General features: G+C 40.4%; 1 protein-coding gene across 1 annotated transcript in view; it reads left to right on the forward strand.

The window, feature by feature from the left end:
* EPB41L5 (erythrocyte membrane protein band 4.1 like 5) overlaps nucleotides 1–2370 on the forward strand; it is a 54932-nt gene extending 52562 nt beyond the window's left edge. Inside the window, exons 23-25 of the mRNA XM_010568627.1 lie at nucleotides 823–864; nucleotides 1284–1417; nucleotides 2256–2370. Of these exons, the coding sequence (XP_010566929.1) occupies nucleotides 823–864; nucleotides 1284–1417; nucleotides 2256–2313 (234 nt within the window). The 3' untranslated portion in view covers nucleotides 2314–2370. The remainder of the gene's footprint in view (nucleotides 1–822; nucleotides 865–1283; nucleotides 1418–2255) is intronic.
* The last annotated feature ends 21015 nt before the right edge of the window (nucleotides 2371–23385 follow it).

A 23385-nucleotide genomic window follows, 5' to 3' on the forward strand; every position in this document is an offset into this window, starting at 1 on the left:
GTACAGTGGTTTTTACTCATAAACTGTCCTCTGGCTTTAGTATCTCTCCACCAGGCTTGGATCTGCTGTGGCAGAGTGAAGTGGTGATTGACCTGGATCACTGCATATATGCACCCCTACTTGAAGGGTGGCTGGCGTAGGCTTGTAGACCCTGCACCTTTGTAATGGAAGTGAAGGAACCTGAAGAGTTAACTTGTAGCTGTGCCACAAGAGCCTGTAGTCTTACTTTAGTACACCTGCAAGTACCAGCCTGCTTCTTAGGCTTTTGGGTTTATATAATACTTCAGAAATTATATGTAAATGTGTATATATGCACACAGACATTCATATGTGTGTGTATATATATAAAATAAATACTTGAAAAATAAACTTTTAATACAAATCTACCCTTTTATATAGATAAAAAAATCTCTTATAATCTGTGCCGGCGAAAAAGGAGTTACATTGCATGCACCAAAAAAAGGGGAAGGAGTAGGACCTTTAAACTGTTCACAGAAGTGTGCTCTCGGTTAACTTTGTCCACAAAACAGAAAAAAATAATGGGTTCAGTAGCCTCTTGGAGGGGAGCGCTATGCTGAAACTGCTACCAGTGAGTTTCTGTGAGTGAGCGGGTATTAGGTGTATGCTGTGTGGGTGCCATTTACCTTTTCATGTGAAGTCACATCATCTGTGGCTAATCACTAGCGTGGTTCAAAGGCTAGTGATGGACAAATATCCAAGATCATTTTGGGAGGCAGTATTGTTTTGGGAGGCAATGTTGTTTTGAGAATGTTCTCAGCTACTTCCAGCCTTTTCTAATGAGCGTTTGTTTGCTTTTTGTAGGTGTCTTCCCAGCCCACGATAATACCGAGGTGGATAGTGCCAGTGAGTTGACTATTCCTTAACAACAACAGAAAAAAAAAAAAAAAAGAAAAGAAAAAAGAAAACTTTTGTCATGATTAAGAAACAGGAGCTCAAGTAAAATAATAATAAAATATAACAATTTGTAATAATTTGAAAGCCCATAAAATAATGTACCAGACCAAAACTAAAGCAAACTAATTCAGCTGGAATAAGTCGAACAACATACATATCCTGTTAATATTTAAACTTCATTCTTGCTGTGTTACATTGTGGGTAAATGCCATAAAGTTTCTTTAAGAACTTACATTTAGTGAATCCCACCCTGGAACTTGATGAATCTTAGTTTTTACTGTTAATAAATAAATCATATTGGAAAAATTAGCTTGTCTTGTCCTGGCAGGTTTTTATTTCAGTTTCCTGTTTCATTCTCCCCAATTCAGACTGGACTAATTTCCAACGGGCCTTTGGGAAATGATGTTGCCTTAGCTATGAAGGCAGTGAAAGGCAGCACGGAGACTCTGACGTCGTCAGCTGGATTGCCACCATCCCAGCAGACATCCGAAGTCCTTGCAAGGTAAGGTCTCCTCAGCACTCCAGAAGTCTGTATGGGGTGGAAAGGAATGATGTGCTCTTACTACTTCCACTTAAGTTGTTACAGTGGTCATTTAGACACAGTGGCTTGTTTTGCTGTGCTTATGAACTATAGTTCTGTCTCACTTCATAGCATTTGAAATCTTATAAATAAAAAGAGGAGCTGATGTGTATATTTTTATATAACATTGTTTGAAGGGTAAGAAAACTTCTTTTTTAATTCAAGTAGGTGAAGGAACAAAGCATACAAATTTAGCTGGAGTTGGAGGTAAACCTGTTGTCATTGTAAGTGCTATAAAATAGATTAATTCTTTTTAATTATCATTTCACTTCAGTTTCTTTCCTTATCTGCTACCATGTTTTAGTACTGGACTAAAATTATGGTACAGATGAATTTTCTGAGAAGTCTCTTGACAGTGTTTCAATAACTGTCAGGGATTGGCAGGGGTGGAGAGGGATGTCCCCCAGTTATTTCCAAGCTGTAAGGAAGTCAGAGAACAGAATCTGTAGAAACTCTTCCCCTTGCTATTCCATTCTGCCGTGCTGGTGAGGCAGAATGATGGCAGTGATGATCAGGCGTTTCAGTGAAGCCCTTACAATGCGGGTGCGGATGGCAATGATGCTACTGCTGCAATGTGTGAAATCCATTCAGTTTGCTCTTCGGAAAGGTTTGTCCATTGGGGTCATTAAATTACAAGGGGAACAGCTATTAATACTCTTTGGAACAATACTAATCTTTTTTTTTTTTTTTTTTTTTAATCCATCGTGGCAGATCTTTTTGGAGGAGTATATTTACAGGGCCTCATTTTTTTCCCTTTTAGCCCAGTCACTGAGGATGCTACAATAAGAACAAAATGTTTACTCACCACTGAACTCTAGAAGAAGGAGTTTCTGCACTTCCCACCTTGTAAAAACTCAAATCTACTAACATATCTCCAAGGGATCCTTCTGAAAGACTTGCTTGGGATCAAACTCTTGCTGAACAGGAGTCAAACGGCCGGCTGGTTTGCTAGGATCCAGGAAGAGACTTCTACATTTATTGCAATCTAACTGGAATTACAGTCTGAACCGGGATATAAAACCACATGCACGTTTCATCTTCTCCCTCAGGAGAAATGAAATACCACACTGGAGCTAGTTCTGAATGTGAGGAACAGAATCTAGCTGTGTTCCGCTCACACTAGGTTTAGTCTTACTTACTCTGTGCTGCCTCTCAAGTGTTAATAGAAAGCGTTCACTGTGATGTTAGCTATGTAGTGTGAGAGCACGGTATCCCTGACCTCTGTAGATTAATATTGGAAAGATTAGAACTTGTAGGGCCACCTTGTGGCCATACTATGTACGGTGGCTCACAGTTTCATGCGGCCAAGGACATTTTCTTCTGTGTGATTATTCTCTCTGTTTTTCCTTTGTTTTACCAACACATACTCTCCTTTTTGGCCTTAAACCCCTTAATAATCCTCGCACCTCTTGTTACAGTACCTGTAAAGAATGAAAATCTAGTCTGTCAATGACCAACTACATTGACGGGATTTGAGCTGCTTGTTGCAACCAGGAAAAGACAAATTAACCTGCCAAACAGCTTACAGCATTAGCAGACTACAGCAGAGGTCCCACGTTTTTGACACTGATTATTTCATTTCCTATATGTCTCAAATACATGCATTTTAGGCTGGAGATATGTATATTTTAAATGCTGAAGCAGTGAAGGTATGAGTACAGTTTACTTCAGGAATTGCTTATTGATTAGTTTTGTTGTCATATAGGACTAGGAAGGAGAAGAATTTTCTTGTTTCTATTCATACTGTTTCTGGGTGTTGTTTCCAGATGCTGTGCTTTGGGAATACTTACCAGGTATGTTAGCGGCATGAGGGTACAACTAGATCAGTTAACACCACTTCAAATCCTGTTCCAAGTGTCATCTAATAGTTTTATGTGGAACAAAGAGTAGAACGAATAAGGTGAAAACAGGAAAAAAAGATGAAATGTTCTTGTAAGCAGTTCACTTCTTTGTAGAAGGAAGGTAGGAGCACTTGCAAGAGCATGCTCCACAGAGCTGGCGAAGGCCTTTTGGTGCTCAGGTGAAGTACAAGACGCAGTGTGTACAGTTAGAAGAGATCATTTGAGTCCTGGGCAGCAGGATCCTCATGTGGACATGTAGAGGTGAGCACATGGACTTTGGGGATACAGCCTGTGAAAAGGCCAATGCAGAGTCAGAGGGAGGAGAAATACAGAAGCCCGATGATGAACTCCGCGTCTCCTGACAGGGAAGCACAGATGGAACAACTGGGATCTTTCTTTCTTAGGAAGAGGCTTGTAAATATGACTGGCATTGGAGGATGTTTTCTGCATAGTGCTGCTGTTTATAAATGTTTATATACATGTGGTTCTTAGAAACAATTTTAAATGTGAAAGTTGGTTCGGAAACCTGTAATGCACAGCCTCGTTTCTGCACACCGGCTGCATGCACGTCTCTCAGTGTAGACACAGATTTGGACCAAACCACTGCGGGTTGTGCAAGTAAGCTGGTGCCCAGCTAGGCGGCTGCTTTCGGACTAGGGTGTTCTTACTGCTGCTCTTGTGCTCTTGTTTGCAAGATGCTGAATGAGAGCGTTAAGGAAGAAGCCACGTGGCATTTACGCGGCCCACTGCCACTCCTGAAAACCCCCGAGGCCTTAATGGAGCAACGCAGAAACGATGGGGAGCTCTTAGAACTGACATACCAGAGCGACTCTCTGCAGACAGTGATTTGCAGCCATTGCCTCAAGAGCTGGGAGTCAGAATCGGTAGCAGGCGCTCCAGGTCCCCCCTCTAGCCCGCGCCTGAAGCACTGCGGGGGCAGGCTCCCCGCTCCCCGCACTGCCAGCCACTGGGGAGCTGCTGTTCTGGACCAGGCGGGGTGTTTCTGCTCGCCAGCCGTTCAGCTCTGTCACTACTTCCAGTTGAGTATTGGATTTTTTTATACGTTTAAGTCTGGGCCTTATCGCATATTAAAGTAGAAGGTTCCCGATTCAAATATCGAATGTCTTAGTCTGGATTAATAATACAGTTGCCAGCAAAGTTCCTGCAGGAAAAGGGAAGCTATGGCTGCAACAGTCTGCTTCCTGCACAAAGCCAGGACTGTGTGGGGAAACTTGGCACTTGCTATTGATCTGTTTGCTCAGCAGCTGAGCTGGCATTCGCCAGCTACATGTGTTGGTTTTGTAAATAGACAGAATGCAGTAGCATTTTCTTTAAGGCATGTTTGATATTTGACTCTTCCCATTGGGTTCAGGAGCTCTGTGAACTGTTAGCTTGAATCCCTCCCAAAAGTAGAATAACAGAAGCTTACAGTTTTACAGCATTGCGTGTTGAAAACCATCCTTGGATTCCTCCCGAGCAGTCACATACAGCAAATAACAAGTAAATAACATGTGTGGTGAGTGTGTCCCCCTAAAATCTAAATGGTTCCAAGTAGCCAACTGTTATTTCAGCATGGTCGGGATAGTGGTGATCAGAGGGGAATGTTGTATTTACACACAACGTGCGCACACACGAAAATTTCAGAGAGGCATGGTCTTCCTCAATTTTCAGAGGACTAAAACTTGAAACTTTATTTTAAAATTCAAAATTTTAAACTGTTAAACTGGGACTTGCAATTTCTAGTAGATTTGGGGCTCCAAACCTGACTCTTCCCAGTGATATCTGGTACTGGGAGCAAATATCCGCTCCATTTAAGACAATGTAGCTCATTTAGCTGATCCAAATCATTGGTTATGTAGGGAGCCTGGTGAGACTGAGGGACCACAGTTACATGATCTGAACAGACACATAGGTATGTATCTGAACATCCTGTAGTTTGGTACCGCTGTTTTGCTTTAAAACTATAGGTATCATGTTGTATCATGACTGGCTAACAGGTAACGTAGCGTTACTCATTGCCTGCATTTTATCAAACACAAATAGGTATAATAGTTCTTAGAGTTAGTGTTATAAAGTATTAATTAATGCCTGTGTGCTACTGAGAAAAAGGGATTTTCTTACGATTGCTATACTATTGATTGATTGGCTCTAAGGTCCAACCATCCTCTAAAAGTTTATTTTCTGGTATTTATTTAGAGATTTATAAATAAAACTTTTGTGTGAATCTGGTGTTGGGATGTTGGCAGGTCTGCCAACCACTTAAAAGTTGTAAGAGTTGACAGGAATGAATAAATGTGTGTTCTCTTGCAGTCATTTGGAAAAAGCCAGCTCCCTGATTTAAAAAAAAAAAAAGTTCAATTTTTTTTTTTTCTCCCTAACAAAGTTATCCCCTATTGGCTTGCTAATGCATCTCCCAGCCTGTCCTCATTAACTGGCCTTGTACCCTTTTGCTGCGTGTGCATGCAATGCTGATCAGCGATGGGTGCTTTTTTTTTAACTCTATAATTAAAAAATAATAACTTAAACTAAAAGCATAAGTGATCAGATCTGAAAATAAAAGTGATTTTACTCCAGTGACGCTCCATAAGTGATTGGAGTAAAAGATTTTATAGAAATCTTAACATTTATAATAACAAAAAAACCCTGGTGGTGGATCTTAGAACTGCATTTCAGTCTCACCCATTTAGTCCAAGAGGAAGAGAAGCCAGAGAGTCTGCATGTGCTGAATACACGGCAACGGTCTTACCATGGGCTTTTGAAATGGGTATTAAAATGTGGGAGTTAGGCTCTCTTGCATTTGAATTAAGGGAATCTCTTCTTTAGTTTGGTGGTAATGGGGTTTAATATTAGGTAAGTCACATGACAGAAAATAACTACTTACCTGGTAATCAGTCATGGTTAATGAACTACCTTGAATGTATTTGATTTTAAACTTAAATTCCACGTATACTTTGTCACAGACAGCTGTGTAAAACCTATGTTTTGGACAATTTTTTGGACTCAACTTTGGCGAGAAAATTTGCAGCACCAGAAGAGGAGCTCAGGTGGGCAGTCCGGTTACATTTCGGTCTCTGTCCACAAACTATTTTCAGCCCTTGCCTGTTATCCCTTTGTCTGCACCTTGCTCATTCTCGTTTCTTGAAGCAAAGATGTACTGTTAAGATCAGCATGTCCTTCACAAACAGCACTGGATATATTTTTCACATCGTGAACATATTCTGGTACAACCCAAATCTTCTACAGATTAAGTGTTAGCAGCTCTGTTTCACAGCCAGCTAGCATTTAAAGCTCTATCTGGGCACATAGACTGTTTGTTAGTCTAGAAAGTCGTAGTATATATATATATATAGCTGTTAGACATGGTAACATCACAGCTTTCAAATGCAGCTGGACAATCGTAACTTTTATACCAAAAAATAAAAATAATCCATGGTAATGGCCTTTCAGTGTGTAGTCCGTGTGTGCTTGGTCTGAGCGTTAGCACCATCGCCGTAAGTACAGGGCCCTCCTGCCACGCTCAAATGGAGGTGCAGGTGGTGCGATTTCACTAAGTGCTGCACTGTCTTGTCACAGCCTTGAGGAGGGAGATCCAAGCGGTCAGCACAGTCTGTTGAAAGCCAGGATCCATCACTCAGCATCGTGCGTGGTTGTGCGCACCCGCTGGAAATGCGGGGGGGTACTGCCCCTGCGGTGGCGTCAGACCCTACGCAGCCTGGAGCCCCGAGGTTCTCCTACAAAATTCACCTCCTTTTTACTGTTTGGCTTGAGCACTCTGCTGCATAAACACACACACACACACCTGTAACTGGACAAGTGTATTTTTAAAGTATGTCAGGATATTTTTTTAGCTAGATATTTTTGTTCTGTTAAAGCCACACTAACTACTGTATTTTTACCTTTTATATATGTAAAGCTTGGCAATAGCTCTCAATGTATAATTTATTTGTTGTTTTTTATAAAACAAAGTGCACCCTCTTCTGTTCCACAACAGTAGTGATGTATGAACTGTTTTAGGCACTGCACTGAGATCTGTATTGAAACTGTACATGGGAACAAGAAACTGTGATTTGTAGTCCACTCAACCCAATCTTGAAATGTTTATACTGTAGTTTTGTCTTAAATATACCACATCAGCGCAAAAGTCTCACGGAGTCATCTTTAAGTACCGCTGCGTTACGCTGGCACAGCAGTAAAAGACGGGTGGGTTGACCGGGACTTGGGACGTGAGCTGTGCGGTGGGGGCCGGTGGGCCGCAGCACCCCTGAAACCAAAGCCAGCGGTGTGCGGCAGAACTGTGCTTCGCGCCGAGCGCTCACCCAGTTGTCAGATTGAGTGGCAGTACGTTAACTCTGCAGGACCGTATTTTTTCTTCTGTGTAATAAGGTCGCTTGGCAGGTTCTAATTTAAGAGAGGGGTGCCTGGGTTGGAGAGAGATTTGTAAGCTTGTTTGGCATATCAAAACTGCAGGTCGTGTTAGAAACTTAATTTGTTGTCAGTTAAAGCGTAACTCAGGGTGGCATCTAAACTTGCAGATAGATGCTGAAGAATTAAATGCCTTCTTTCCAAAAAAGCTGAGATTGTCCAGGAGGACTGTCAGGTGTTCAGTGGTTTTGAAAATCAAAGTACCGAGGTGCGTGCCCAGACAGGAAGCTTGAACTTCCGAGTGTAGTTCCGCAACATGCAGACAAAAGTGCATGCCAGTTAACTGAGCAGTCTTGCTTTCATTTCCAGTAAGGGATTGTTTTATGTTTTGAAGTACAGTACTGCTAATGATTGTTTAAAGGAAACTGTTTATTTCCTAACCTTGACTTTGATGAAATGCTTAAGAAGGCAGCAAAGGGCAACCAAACCATTTGATCATCTTCATTCCTCAACAACTAATAAACTTGGGAAAGTATCAAAAGGAAGAGAAATAATTCCATCCTAATGATTAAGCTCATAGGAAGTCATTTCCCTTGTGGCGTAATCTGTTGTGTAGGTCAACCTATGATCCCACTGATAAGTCACTGAATTGTTCTTAAAATCATTTATCACTCGAAACAATGAAACATGTTTAGTCTAGATTTTTGTTTTTAAATTATTTTTAAAAACCCTCTTTAAATGTCTACATTTTAAAAGAAAATTCCTCTGCCATTCATGCATTTCAATGTTCAGAAACCAAATGGTAATGAAAGACAATGAATTTGTTGAGATAGTTAAGGCTGATGGATTTGTTCTCTTGTATATATGATTTATGATACAACAGTGCATCTCGTGTCTCAGATGAGATTACCAAAGAACGCTGCATCCTTTTGCTTTTATTCTATTAATTGAATTGGACTGCCCGCATAGCAAATACATGCAAGCTTCCCTTTTTTTCAGAGACATTTTAAAACAGCTAGCTTCAGTGGCAGCCCCTTCAGTCCGTGCCCAGCCAAAAATGGTGTGTTTTGTTTTGTTTCTAAATAGTTGCCATTAGCTGGAGTAATTCCATTCATTATTTCATGCAGGCCACCACAGAGCTTTCAGATGGCAGCAGCTTTTAGTCACTCACTTGGGCCTGGGATGAATTCTTATTAACTGCTACAGTTATGGAGAAATACGATAAGCACATCCACAAAGGCTCTCCTCTGTGAAAAGGTGACTGCCTTGGATAAAAATGTGCTGGGAAAAACCACCTGAGGTGCTCCGAGAGCCCTCTTAAGTGTAGTTGATAGCACTGGTTAAGTTTTGAAAAGGAAGACGACCCAGGAAATGTGATTCTGTGGTATGAGTAAGGATTGTGTGCCTAGGTCCTGGATACTGGTTTTTGGGAGAGAACCTGAAATACGGATCATGGGTGCCCAGAAGGGACTGAGGCGGCAGGCGCTCCTGCTGATGTGTGGCTGTGGGATGCAGGCACTTCCCATCTCAAACCCCTTCCCTTCCAGCTTGAGCTCACCCTTGTTTTTTAAAGACCTGGGAACAGGCCAGCAAGGGGAGAAATGAATAGCCTGCAGTGGCTTCAGTGAGTCTGCTGTAGCACAGAGTCCCGCTTTTGGGATCGGAGGTCTCTTCTCTTCTCTTCCATAGCGTTACCAGTGCTTATCTGTGGCTCAGCCACAGCCCCTCGCCGAGCTCCTGCGCACCTCGTGTCCTCTACAGGGGCTGGGGGACCGCGGGGACCGTACGGCATCGGGCCGGTTTGAGAGGTTCCGGATCTCCTGGGTGAAGAAGCTGGCGCTGTGCCGAAGGCGCTGGTGCAGCCACCTGACTTGGCACGCCGGCAGAGGCGAGGGGAGGAAACGGGGGAGATGGGCACGTTCTGCAAGCTGTTTTTTCCTCCCTGTGCCAAGCCATCGCCTTTGGGCTGGCTCGTGTCCTGCCTGCGTTGGCTCCGAGTAAATGTTAAACCCTTTGCGGGGCTGCCAAAGGGAAGGGAGTTTGGGGGGGAGGAAGAAAGCAACGGCAGAGGCTGGATGGCATTTTCCTGGGGCTTTTGCGCATCCCCAGGATACCTGTACCTGCCAGGAGGCCTTCGCGTGACTTGGAAAATCACTGGTTTATTGTTGCCCTTTCCAGTTAAATTTCCTTCCCTTGTCAATCCTAGATAAAAGTCTGTATGTTACGGCAGCTCTCTGGATAATGCTGAAACAGACATGTCAGCCAGCAAAAGAAAAACATGCTGCTGATTTAAGATTGCAGTGCTCTGTACATGCTCAGCTCAATCGCCGTATTGAAGTCCTTTACGAACATAGCTCCTCAAACTGGGCAATTCCCCGCTCTCGGAGGAGAAATTCAAAGCCTGGGCAGCCCTCGAGGCTGGCTGAAGTGCCGTGAGATGACTGGGGCTTGTTGGAGCGTGTTCCTTGTTCAGAAAGGTAAGTTCTTTGTTCAGTTTGAAAACAGAAATACATACTTTAAATTCATGAAAGCTCAGAAAATGAGCACACACTGATATGAAATGCAGCAGGCTTTATTCATACAGCAGCATACAATCCTCTCTGTTTCCAAACAAAGGTCACAGAACGTCCAAATAACTCTTAAGTAGCTTTTTGCAAACTCATCTGTAATTTTCCTGTTGAATTCATGTTACAGCTACTTGTGAAGAGATGACGAAAGTATCAGTAACTACTCTCAGTTAAAATTCATTATTCCTATGAAACTTTTGAAAAGTTATCTTTTCAAATATTCAGAAGTATTAAATGACACTTTCCAGTAATTTCAAACATTGGCATCTCTTCTTACAGATGGCTGAATTTCAGTCAGAAAGCCAGTATCTTAGTAACTTCTGTGGAAATAAATGCTTGAAACACTGGACAATACTATCTTTCAAAAAAAGCACTTTTTCTTTTCAACAAAGAAAAACCATGGATGAACTCAGGATTTACTAGTATAGAGGGGAAGTGTGTAAAATATACTACATGTGTTGACAAAACAGAGAGAGATGGAGTTGGAAAAGCAGAAATCCCTTTGTGACTAAAATCTGAGTTACCAGTCAGCTTATGTTTTGTGCCGTTCCTGTCAAGCCTTCCTCTTTATTTTTCCAACAGAAAGTCAAATCCTTTTGATCCTGTGCTCAGTCATTAAACCTAGCATTTACTGGGCAACTATTTTGTTCTTCCAGGTGTAATGCACTTCCTCTGGTCTAATGCTGCACATGATTTTCAGGGGGGACTTGTGGTTTCACTTCCTCAGGGTTAGATGCAATCTTTGAATCCTACAGATTTCACTTGCTAATTTGTCTGTTGGGTTACTCCTTTGTTATAGGCCATCTCACGTTGCAAACACTCTTGCAGGAAAATAAAATCTTAACAATCATAGAAAATGTTGCCATTAAGATTCATCAAATCCCTGAAATGTGACCGTAACGTGCGCAAACTTGATTCAAATGCAGTTTTATGGGTGCGTATTTATTTCTTATCCCAGCGCAAAATGGGCAAGCTTTGCACCTGAAACGGCAGTTATGGAGCCAGTAGGGGTTACCTGTAGTTCAGACTTTCAAGGCAGCGTCAGCCACTGCAATTTGAAAGGATATTGACTGACCAGATGAAAAAGTAACAAAAAGAGCAGCATTCCAACAAGCTCCTCTCAGAAACTGCAACTTGCATGCAAGTTGTGACTTAAATATATGTCAGGTTTTGGTCACATTGTAAAAAAATCTGTTCACAGCAAGTACAAGAAGGTTTAATTTTTTTTTCCCAGTGCGCTGACAGGAAACTGAAGACGGTTGCAAGCAGTTGGTTTACCACCTACTGGCACGTTGGTGGAAATTTATTCTTTCGCTTTGCAGTCGAAGTGATCACAAGCTATCAAACTCCATTTGCCAGAATGAGATCTCGGAGAAGCTGGACAAAGGTTTACCCCCAATGAGCAGCAGCACGTTGGTATCACCGCTAACTTCACCTACTGCAGTCGCGTGCTGACAGTCAGTTCCCTCCTCTTCTCCCTCAACCTGAGCAGCAGCAAAAGTCTCTTCTTCTGAAGAGACAAACAGACGGAGAGCCTTGTCCTTTGACAAAACGTTCGTTGCTCTGTTTGAGTCTAGTTCTGCCTCTGAAGTGGTCTGAAATGCACAAAAGCCCCCTGGCTCCAGAGGCAAGCTAAAGGTTTTCATTTCAATTGCATTGCTTTCCTCGTTGCTGAATGCTCGGTATGCAGGCTGTTGACGGAAGTAGCTACAAAAGTGAGTGTGCTTCGGGATGGTCACCAGCTGGTGATGGTCTTTCTGCTTACTCTTCCAGTGGCTGGGGAATGTATTAGTGAAATCTGAGGTAGTCTGGAAATCAACACCAATTCCTAAGATGCAGTGATACATTTTAGGAGAAAAGTTTGCCTTTGTAGTACTACTAAGCTTCTTCCATGTCTGCGTATGGAAATGATACTTCCAGAGGTCGTCATTAGGACTGGAATTTGAAATCCCTCCACCAAAAATCAGCATAGAGTCTTTGAAGACTATTGAAGCATGACCTACTACTGGAGGAGGTCCTTGGCTAAATGTAAGAGAAACCAGCAGTTAAGGGCAGATCAACAAGAAACTAACACTGATTTCAGCCTTTATTTTTCTTTTGACTCAAAAGAATGACTGCTAAACAGCTGCATTGGGACATCAAAATTACACTGCTGACAGCTGCTTCAATGTGTTGCCAACAGCTCTTCTAAGCAAAGCCAGCCGGAGCCCAGGGATGGCAGCAGTACTATGTCTTGATGTGAACAATTCCTACAATCGCCTAAAGGGCAACATCTCCCTCTCTGCCTCCACGCAGTATCAAATGGTAAGATTAATTCTCTTTCTGTTAATTTAGTGTAACAAATAGCATAGTTTACCTTGTTCTGATGTTGGACCAGCTGCTGCTTACAAAATCCCACTTCCATAAGTCCTTCTGTTCACTCAGCCCCATCAGTCCTCCAAAGAGGTACATGCCTGTATGATAAACCACTGCTGAATGGCCATGCCGGGGTCCTGGGCCAGTATTGTGAGATGGGGTGGTAACACACAACCACTTTCTTGTATCTGAAAGCAAAATACTAATTTATAGATGTACTAAATTTACCCTTGTATTTGAGAAGGGACTTATTTCAAGAACAAAGGTAACTATTCGGTTGGAGAATATGGGTTTCTGCTCTAAGCTTATCATAAGTAAGTTAACAGCTTAATACTGACACTGAAAAAGTGCATTTAAAAAATCAGTTTTGAAATAAACTTTTAATGAAAATGTCAAATGCTATATGACAGATGCCGTGGAATTTTTATTTTCAGAGCAGTTTTTCCTACAGCTTTGTTAATTCATTAACTCTGACACAGAAGGATAATTTCCTGGCTGTAAGAGGGAAAAATCAGTCAACAAAAACATTCCTTCATTAATGTCTCTGCTTACTCTCCCTGTGAGGGAATGAAGGATGAGGTAAACCCATCATTCATTTCAAAATAGTGACTGAATTGCCACCAGATAACAAAAGTTGCCCATTTAGGAAGTCTCTGGGAATCATCTGGTGTGCAACCACCAGATTAGTGATGAATATGCTAATGAAACCATCTCCTGTCAGGTTTGGCTCCCGATGGTCAGTTCTAGGTTTGAGATTCAAAAGGTGGCATCAATAGGCTGAAGTCAGGGTCTCTGCTGCATCTGAAAGTTTTTGGTAATCCTTGAAGAATTTAGTGAATAGCGAACAAAACATTCTCCTTGATTTTCAGCTCTAAAACTGGCAAATACTGCAAAACTTCTTCCAGTATAATATGGTCTAATTCATTTCAGCTGGATATTAATTTAATTGACAGAATTCATAATTAAATGCTGCCAAACAGAAGGCAAAACTAACTTACAACATTTCTACTGATAAGAATTTTCTTAACAGAGCAAGCCATGCTTTCCTGCAGCAGTCATCGTTTTACACTGGATCAAAACCTTATCATGCTTTTTAATTTACCAAAATGGAAAGTCCAAAACTCCCGTGAAACGCCTCTGATGCCGAAGTATCCCCCGTAGATGTACATGCTGGAATGGTACACTACTGCACTGTGACCTTTTCTGTTAGTTGGTGCTGAGCTCTAAACCAGTTTAATAATAAGACAAAAAACTGTTAACAGATCAAGTTGTATCAGTAGCAATGTCTATCTTGGGAATATTCCCAAGTAATGAAAACCATGGCTTTGGGTTGTGTTAAACTTTGAAAATACAGAATAAATCTACCACTGAAGACATGTATGGATGCAAATACAAACCATTCTTAAATCTAAGCAACCCTCCCTTTTTAAGTCCACCACAATATCACACGCCTAGAGCCTCCCCCTCTCTGCACTCACATCAGTAGTACTGCTTTCACAACTACTGCTAGGCTTAGTTTCGGGACATGTTGTAAATATATCGGGCAACTCTGGGGAATATAATAAGGGGATGTAGCCCTTTCCACCATCAGGCACAGCCTTTTGACACTGAGGAAACCTTGGTCCCAGGAGTAACTCTCAGTCACTTTGCTTGGTGTGGATTTGTCCCACCACAAGTCCTAGGCTGCGCCCAGACCCTCGGCAGGAACCAGGTGGTTCCCACTGCGTCTGCAGCAGCTTTCGGTGCTGCTGAGACTCGTGGACCCGCACCTGGGGAGGCCCAGCTAAAGCTAAAGCTGAAACAAAACATAAGGCAAGTGTTTGGTTTTCTTCATTCGTTCTTCTTTGGTTGTTTCTTCTCAAACAGCCCATTTTGGCGGGGGCGGGGGGAGAGCCATGTTCTCTATATTCAATTTCGGATAATTACAAGAAACCATTTACTCCTATATGTAAGAAGGAGTTGATATGTAATGCCATCATATTTGTTGTACATTAACAAAATTTCATCAATCATATAACACCTTTTTTTTTTCCCCGCAAATGACCCTGCAGTTCCAAACTTTTCTCTTGACTCCTCCACCAAACACGGGTAACCACAGTAGTAACTGTGTCGCATCTTAACAAATTTTTTGTGCAATTTCACAACGTAGTAACATTGTGAGGATGAAGTTTCAATAGCGAAAATGAGTCATTCTTTACATGTAGTGATATAAAACCAATCTCATAAGACCAAGACATAAGTGCTTCCACTGAGGTTTCATTTAGAAGTGGCAGTAACTTGGTGAGTCCATGTGTTCAGACTGAAGAAATGAAAAATGCTGCAGCACTTCATATTTCAAAATTTATTAGTGTGACTGCCAATCTGTTTTCACAACCCTACTTTTGAAAGCACAGACTTCATGTATGGTTGCAATATTCCATTTAAAATTAGTTTTCTTGATAAGGATTTCAGAAAAACAGAGGCAGTAGTAGAGGGGAGGACTTCTTATATAGGACTTAAAATTTAACAGCAGTATTTTTAAACACTGTTTTAAAGAAGGAAAAAGCCTTAGTTATTGAAAGTGCAAAGAAATAAAGTATAGCCACATGTCTCTGAAGAGATGAGATTGGAACTGTTTGGGGGAACATATTTCAAAGCAATCTGTTTAATCAACAAAGCAACAGGCATTTGATTCACACATTCACCACTTCCTGGCTCCTTACCTCAGTCTCTGCTGGTACGTTACGGCACTCTGTCCATCTTGCAGAATCTAGGGGATTGTTTTAATAAAGCGCAGTTTATATCCCAGACCACAAGAGGACACTCCTCCAACATTAATTTTTCAAATTACAGATCCAATTTTCAAGTAAGTCTCATCCTGGTGTTTTCCACTGACAAGGATGAAGAAATCTGCTTCCCACTAAGACAGCAGTACTAAGAGACTTACAGGAGTTGTAGTTTAAATAGTTTTCCTGTATCCTTATCTGATATTGAATCACGGACATACCATACTGTATTTCCTGTTTCCTAAGACTGAATTTTACAATGCAGAAATAATGTGTGATTTTCAGCATTTCCTGAACTTGCAGAATCCCCAGATTTACCAATGGATATATGGTATGGCTCCTCCTATTTATGTAAACCTTACAACAACCTTATTTTTCTTGTTCCTTTTCGCAGATCCCTTAAAAGTAGTCCTCAAAGAACAGTCAGAAATCACTGATCTATGAACACCATGAAGGAGAGGAAATACTAGATACCCAGCACCAGAGGTAGAATGAGAAAGCAGTACAAGCTTACATTATCAAAAGCTATACTTGCCAGGAAAGATTTTAAATAATGACCATCAAAAAACTAGACATGCAACACATTTTGAATAACTCATTCCCAATTTTCATTGATAAGTACTGTGAGTAATAAGATGCTTTCCTCTATGAAATATATTCTATCTGAGGATATCTGTTCTTTCAGCAGGTATTTCAGACAAATGGTAGAAAACAAAGAAAGGATTAAAAAACCCCATTGATTTAAGGTTACATAGTAAAGTAGCAAAAGAATCTAGGAAACTTAAATCCTGGTCTTGCCACAAGATTTACTAGCTCAAAGAGAAATCAATCTCTCTCTCTCTCTCTCTCTCTCTCACTCTCCCCCCTCCATCTGACATCAAAATAAGAAGCCGTTACTATACACAGTATTTCCAAAGGGAGAACATATAGTGTATGACACGGCTATTAAATTCAAGTGTTGCACTGCTTTTATTAGAATACACGCTTAAGAGATCCCAAATGTTTGTTTTTAGGGAAAAAAAAGAAAGTGCTATGAAATGCTGATGTTCATTTCCCACCTTCTTCTTTAATTTTACTTGTTTTTTCCTGTTCCATCATTGCTGTTGCCAGCTTATGTTACTTCTTCAGTAAAAATACAAAATGAGATATACTTTACTGATCTACTTTCTCCCATAATAAAACAAAGAACTTGGTTTAAAAAATTTATGTAACATAAGGAAAAAACTTGAAATATTATATGTAATAATTATTGAGTTTTATGAACAAACAGTAAACTTCGGAGGGAGAGGGGAAGGAATGGAAATTCTGAGACCTTAAAATATGTAAAACTTTCCCATAAAATACTTTCTAATTAAAGTAAGAGCTGACTCTTTGATAGTTTAACAGCCTAATTTTAGGGTGGAAATATGCACACAGTTTTATACACATTACTTCTTGTAAAGCCTAGGGAAGGCTATGTTACAAACAGCAGAAAACAGTTTGGTTCTTACTATTTATTAGTACCTATGGACTTGGAATATCCTATGGAAAAGATTGGCTATTGTGTATCATACCAACGTCATATATCCAGAGAGGAGATTTTGCTTGCGTGAAAGCAGAATCCACCATCCCACCAAAAATATACAGGGTGCCCTGCAAAATGCAAAAATACTTGACACTTACAACCAGGCATATAGCATAAAAATAATTTTTTAAAACAATTCTTAAATGAAAAGGCTGCCATCACCAAAATATAATTAACAATAATGCATATGATGATCTATTAACAATTCAAGAGGCAATGACAAAAAGCTACCAACTTTTAATCATGTCTTTATCCTCTCCCAGGAGGAAACCCCGATGAACATGCCGCTATTTTAACGTGGATGGCATTCCAGAACCACTCACTTCCTCGTCAATCTGGGACAGCTTGAGGGATGCAGATCTGGCGCTCTCGGAGGCATAGTTCAGGTAATATTAGGTTATGCATGTTTATAGAAACATTTCATTGCATTACAGCTCCTGATAGCCCAAATTCTGTTTTCCCCTCACAGGCAAAGCTGTAATTCTTATTTGCCTTCACTCCCCCGTCCCTCTTCTATGCAAGTTCTTAAGTGAATGTTTTTATGCTGTAGCTTATCATGCAAATGAATTCAGAGCAACTGTTACAACTATACAACTAAGTCAAAGAATGTGCTGCCAAGGTCTTTATTTTGTATTACTATTATGTACTGAGCATTGACTGAGGAAATCGGGGAGCTGCACACTGCTGCAAAGCTAAACTACTATGACTTTATTCAGAAAGGTTTCAAAACATTGGTACAGCTACATCCAGATTTGCACTGACATAAAAGTATTTTCTGGGTATAGTATTTCAGTACATAATAATCTATAGCATTTCATTGTATAATAGGAAATAATGTCAGGATACGGGCAATATAAATCTTGGTCTGTTACCTTATAAGCCACCATTGAATGTTCTTCCAGTTCTTCTGGACCATCTCTTGAGCAATCCAGCATTTCCCATTCATTTTTCACTACAAAACAAAGTTGAAGTTAAGACAGTAGTGCACTTAACACATAAACATTAGGGAAAAGGTGGAAAGATCAACTTTGAATTTGGCTGCGCTGCCAGTCAATGGGGGAAAATGAAGCATTTTGTCATCTTTCTTCTCTGTTAGTTCAGAAAACTGAGACACTTCCCCCCAAATTAAATATGTGCATTTTTCTATTTAGCAACTTAAATGTAATAGAAATTGATCTCGTTACTGCTTTTATTTTAATGTTATACTGTTACCTACATCAAAACTCAACTATTCCATGAGCATGAACCCCAGCACAATTCTATGTTTTATTCCTGGGACAAAAATTGAACAGGGAACACCGTACATTAAGTCAAAAAATACAAAGGGTCATATCTGATACTGCATTATTAATACAATCCTACAAGGTATTGTATTCATGTGTTCCCTTTGTGCACTTCTACATGCATAAACTATTCCCTTGTTAAAAGAGTCAAGAAATCTATGTCTTTGATATCTCTTACTAGAACTAGGATATTTTAAATGACTCAGTATTTCTGGTCAAAAAAAAAAAAGGAACTGAACTGAAATCTAAACTTTCTGGGACACCTGCAAAAGGAACAAACACACACCCTTTGCCTGATGAACAAAATGCAGTTTATCCATCATTTGGATGGAGAGACATTAAATGGGAATAATCTGTTAACTACGGAGTATCCCCAATTTCATGATGACTGGGTGTAGAATCTCTTTAATCCTAACATACAAGTGAAGAGGCAAATTTACCTATGTTGTATCTCCAAAAATCCCTAAGACTGGTGGTGTTCCGCCCTCCATAGAGATAAACAAATCCTCTGCAAATAATGCAAGCATGTTTATATCGATCGCAGGGAGAGGGCTTCTTTTGGGGTGCAGATTTCCAGTCACAGCGTGCAGTTTTTCCTTTCATGATGACAACTAGGATCTTATCCAAGTATCAACTTGCAAAGGACAGCCATGTCAGGGGAGGGTCCCAAAATATCAGGGGCAGGGCTTAAACGCTGCTTCGTCTGTAAAAAGACAAAAAAATAGTTTCAGGTTAAAAAAAAAAAAGATAATAAAAAAGAGTCTCTCCCTTACAATAAAAAGTTACTCTGTTTTCTTTTCATTCCCACCAAAAGCAATCTGTCAGTTTTGGCCATCTGTGAAAATATGCTAACTTAAGTAAAGCATTTGAAATGCTAACTCTCAGACTCTTATATCAGTGAGACTGGGACAGGAACACTCCTGGAGCTGAAAGTTTTCCAAAGAATGTCTGTGAGCTGAAGTGATGAACTCCAATACCCTACATTTGCAACATGGTAGAAGCCAAGGCTCAGTCTTTTTCACTACTGAAGAGTACTTAAAACAAACCTGTACTTAAAATAAAATTCGGAAAGAGTGAATTTACAGATGAAAGTAATGCATTAGCAGTTGTCCACAATTTATTTAGACTTTCATCTGTAAACTGGCTGAAATTAGGATGCAGCTGGAAAAAATGACACTATCCCTTCACTTGCCACAAGATGTCACTGTGTTCTGTGCAGACAGAAGTACCAGGAACAGCATTCCTCTATTAATCGTCTTAAAAATATATCATGGCCACTGTTTTGAAGTAAGATTGTTTCACGAAGAACAAAAGAAAAAAAAAATCAGCATTAGGCCAAATTCTGGGATTTGTGTTGGTAACGTGTCTGAGGTGACACATGTCACCAAATGAGGTGACAAAGTCTCCCAATTCCAAGATTATTTCAGTGAAAGCCTGATTTCAGACCTATTGAGGACCTAGGATGGAAATTGATAAGTAACAATCCATCAGTACGGACACACTGTTAACTCTTAAGTACTGCAGAGTAATGCCTGTTTTTCCACAGTTACACTGTTTTCCACATTTAATTTCTCTAGTTTAAGTATGCATGTATTTAGCCTCCCAGTGGATAAAGTCATGTAACTCTCAGCTCCACATAATGATCATGCACCAAATCCATTCTTTTGATCTGAGACAATTTCCAAAGATAAATGTGATAAACCTATGCCTACTTGGCCCAATTATTTCTAATTAAAAAAACCCAAACAAACAACAGACATATCAAATTTGCCCTGGATGTACAGCAATAAAACCATTTACATCCACAGAGGACTTTCATTACAGCTGCTGCCCACAGCCTTCCTGAGCAAAGCAGTGACAAGGCTGGAAATTTTCCCTTTATCTCTTCAGAAATGGAATGACAGTAATGAAGCTTTTACAAAGCCTGGTCATTTCATGCCACCAGCAGCAGTGTAGGCAGGCACTGGGGCCATTCACCAACTTCCAGCTTAGTGCATCGGGGTCTTCAGCCTGTGTGTGCCAAGCAGCCCTTGTGCTACTCAAAGGCTATCTTCTCTGAAGAGATGCCTTAGATTAAAAGTTTCAGTTTCCCAGGTTAATTCACAAGGACCCTGCAAAAAAGCAGCAATGCTGCTGTCAGATCAGAAACCACTTCCAGGTAAAGTTTGAAATGTAAATTGTTTCCTGCAAATGGTAATTTAAACTTTCTTTAGGACAGAACAGTTACTTAGAAATACAGCAATGACCAGGTTAGGTTAAACGAAGCCCTCTTCTTCAGATCTACATGCAGGTATTTTTACTATATGCATTGCCATAGTGTAACTCAAGACATATGAACTGTGCCTTCAGGTTCATTGTATAAAACTGTATTTAGCGATATATATGCCAGTGAAGGTCAACATAAGCACTGTTCACCCTGTGCATATCTGATTACAGGATAAGGGCGTATGTACAGAGACTACAAAGTATCTAGATCTCCATCAAAAGTTGCTGTGTTATAAAAAGGAAAGAGTGATGTTCTCTCATCATGCAATGATGAACAAGCAGTTAAATACAAAAGAAAAAAAATACTGTAAAATATTTCTGTAAAACCAGTTTATATGTCCATAAACATACTGAGTAATAGGGGCCAGCTACATAACCCTTTATTTATTTTCCCTTGTACTTCTATAATAAGCCTTCCTTTTTATTTTCTCCCTCAGAATCCTACATGTCTTCTGTTTCACTGCTGCACTGGAAGCAACATTTTTGTTTCACAGAGAGTTTTCAGCACTCTGCTTCTATGCCAACATCCCTTGTCTGGAGAGGTTGTATATCAAGCAGCACAAAAGCATACCCCCTTCTTCAAACGTTTTCTCCTGTATTCGAGGATACCCTTGTTTCTGAAAGCCTGGATTTGTCCCAGGCAAATTCACGATCTATCCCTCCCTCCACCCCTGAACAACAAGGATCCTCATTGTCCCTTCACATCATCTCCTTCCTCAAGGCTCTAGCAGATGAGCCCTGGCAGATCAGCTGAAATGTGACTGCTCTGGTTTGCTGCTCCACCAGGTGTAGAGGTAAGATGTGTGTCCAAAACTCAGTCAGTCCAGTTCACAGCCTGCCGCGCTGCATATAGTGGCCATTCCCACATGGCCCCTGCTGTAGAAAGTACCTGTCAGCAAAGTGCCAATGTAAAATCTGGGAGGAAAGAAGGCCTTTACACCTTAAATTACCATTTAAGCAGACAGACCATCTGGAGTGATCTGGAGATGCTGATGCTCTGGAGCTGAGTCTGCAGAACTAGCTCAGGTGTAGAGGTCTTCAAGCACTCACTGCATGCTGCTTCAAAAGCTCAAGGCCAGAATAGCAATAGTCTCCTATACTGGTAGAAAATGAAGACTGGTACCTACTCAACTCCCTCTTTAAAATCAGATTGGCTCCATGAAGCTTGTGCTGAGCTGGTGACAGAAAGCCTAGCTGACCTCTGGCCAGTACCAGACATGGTATGAAGTGCTTTTTGTAGCGTGCGTATTATCCCAGGGCCCTGCATTTTCTGGGGTATCACCAATTCTACTGTCCTAAAAATACCAACTGAACTGTAGCCTAGTACTGACCTCTCTCTCTCTGTTAAATGTATACGAAGTTAGGACACAGCCTTTATAAAATATGCACAGCTTAACTGTTACTTTGATTCCTCAAATCAAAATAGACACAATGAGACAACATGCTACAGTGAGATGCTTCACATAGTAAATATTCTATTTGCAAAAGGTGTATATTTTCACTATATATGAAATTTTTACTTATCACTATTTATTCCCAAAGGAAGTGAGCCCAGGAAGTGTTTACAAGATGAATCCTTACTGCATCCCTCTCTTCAGGTAATTACAGAGAAGTCCAGGGGAGGTTGCACATAATTTGAGGAAAAACAAAGGTTACAGTAAAACAAGCTATAGAAGATACAGTCATATTTCATATTTTATATATATATTTCATATTAATATGAAATGCACGTATCTAATTTATCATCCTATTTATCTCTATAATGTATCATTTGTAAGACTGGAATATATTCAGTGACAAAAACATGCTAGAGAATCTCTTGCAGCATATTCTGGCAAGACTAGCTATTCAATTGTGTTAATCTTGTTTATGCAAGCCAGTATTGTAAGCTATTACTACAGAAAACTGAAGTATATTCTTTGTATGTTTTCTCTGAAAGAATACAAGATTAGCAGCATTTACAAAGGTGTGCATTTCTCTTTTCTAGGGGAATTAGCAGCTATGAAGTAGTGACGCATTATAGGTGTGTAAGTCCATAATACTTTATGGCATGCCATTGAAAAGGGAAAAGCAGCTGAAGTCATGAAACATGGTTTCTCTCCCTAACTCTGCCAAGCTTTCATGTAACCATAGACAATTCATTTATTTACTTCCACAGTTAAATGGGGACAAGACGCCTCCTTAGCAAAACACTTCAAATTTGCTGATGCAGTGCTGTGTGAGAGTGCCCAGGTGAAATAATTTAATGTGAAAAAGGTAATAGGTTTCTGCTATTAATACTTTACAAAGGTAAAATAGTCTTGTCCCCTTGACTTTTTTTTCCCCAGCTATAAAACTGGTTATTCCTCTTCCTACATGCTTGTTTGCTATTCTTCCTACAAACCTTGCCTCCGATTATACAAACATTCGAGAAGACAGCCCTGATTTCATACAGTAGATTAGCCACAAAATCCTGTCCACTTATCTACCCCAGCTGAACTCTGTGTAATGCAGGTGAGCAGGATGGGATAACAAAAGGCCAATCTGGGATTAACTGAATGGGTGTCTCTTCCCAGTCACACCTTCTGAGCATCAACTGACCCTTGTGAATCACGGCCATTTAGTCTCTCAGGGTAAAGCATTCTTGGAAGCAGACCTACAGTCGCTTAAACAGATCAGTTAACAAATTGCTTCATTTCAGAGTTGGGAAAAAAAATGCGTTCAAAGTTAATCTTGAATCTTGCCTTTCATCACTGGTATTTTAAATCATAAACTTGGCTCCTTGATTGCTTTTCTATAGAACCAGACTCACCAAAGTTCATCTACCACCTACCTTAACAGTCCCGTTTCTAAAGAAAAACTGCTACTCTTCTAAGAACAATGTCACCAAGCAATATCCTCTGTGTGAT

This window comes from Haliaeetus leucocephalus, unplaced genomic scaffold (assembly GCF_000737465.1).
Source record: "Haliaeetus leucocephalus isolate CR32 unplaced genomic scaffold, Haliaeetus_leucocephalus-4.0 Scaffold1, whole genome shotgun sequence".
Classification (NCBI taxonomy): Eukaryota; Metazoa; Chordata; class Aves; order Accipitriformes; family Accipitridae; genus Haliaeetus; species Haliaeetus leucocephalus.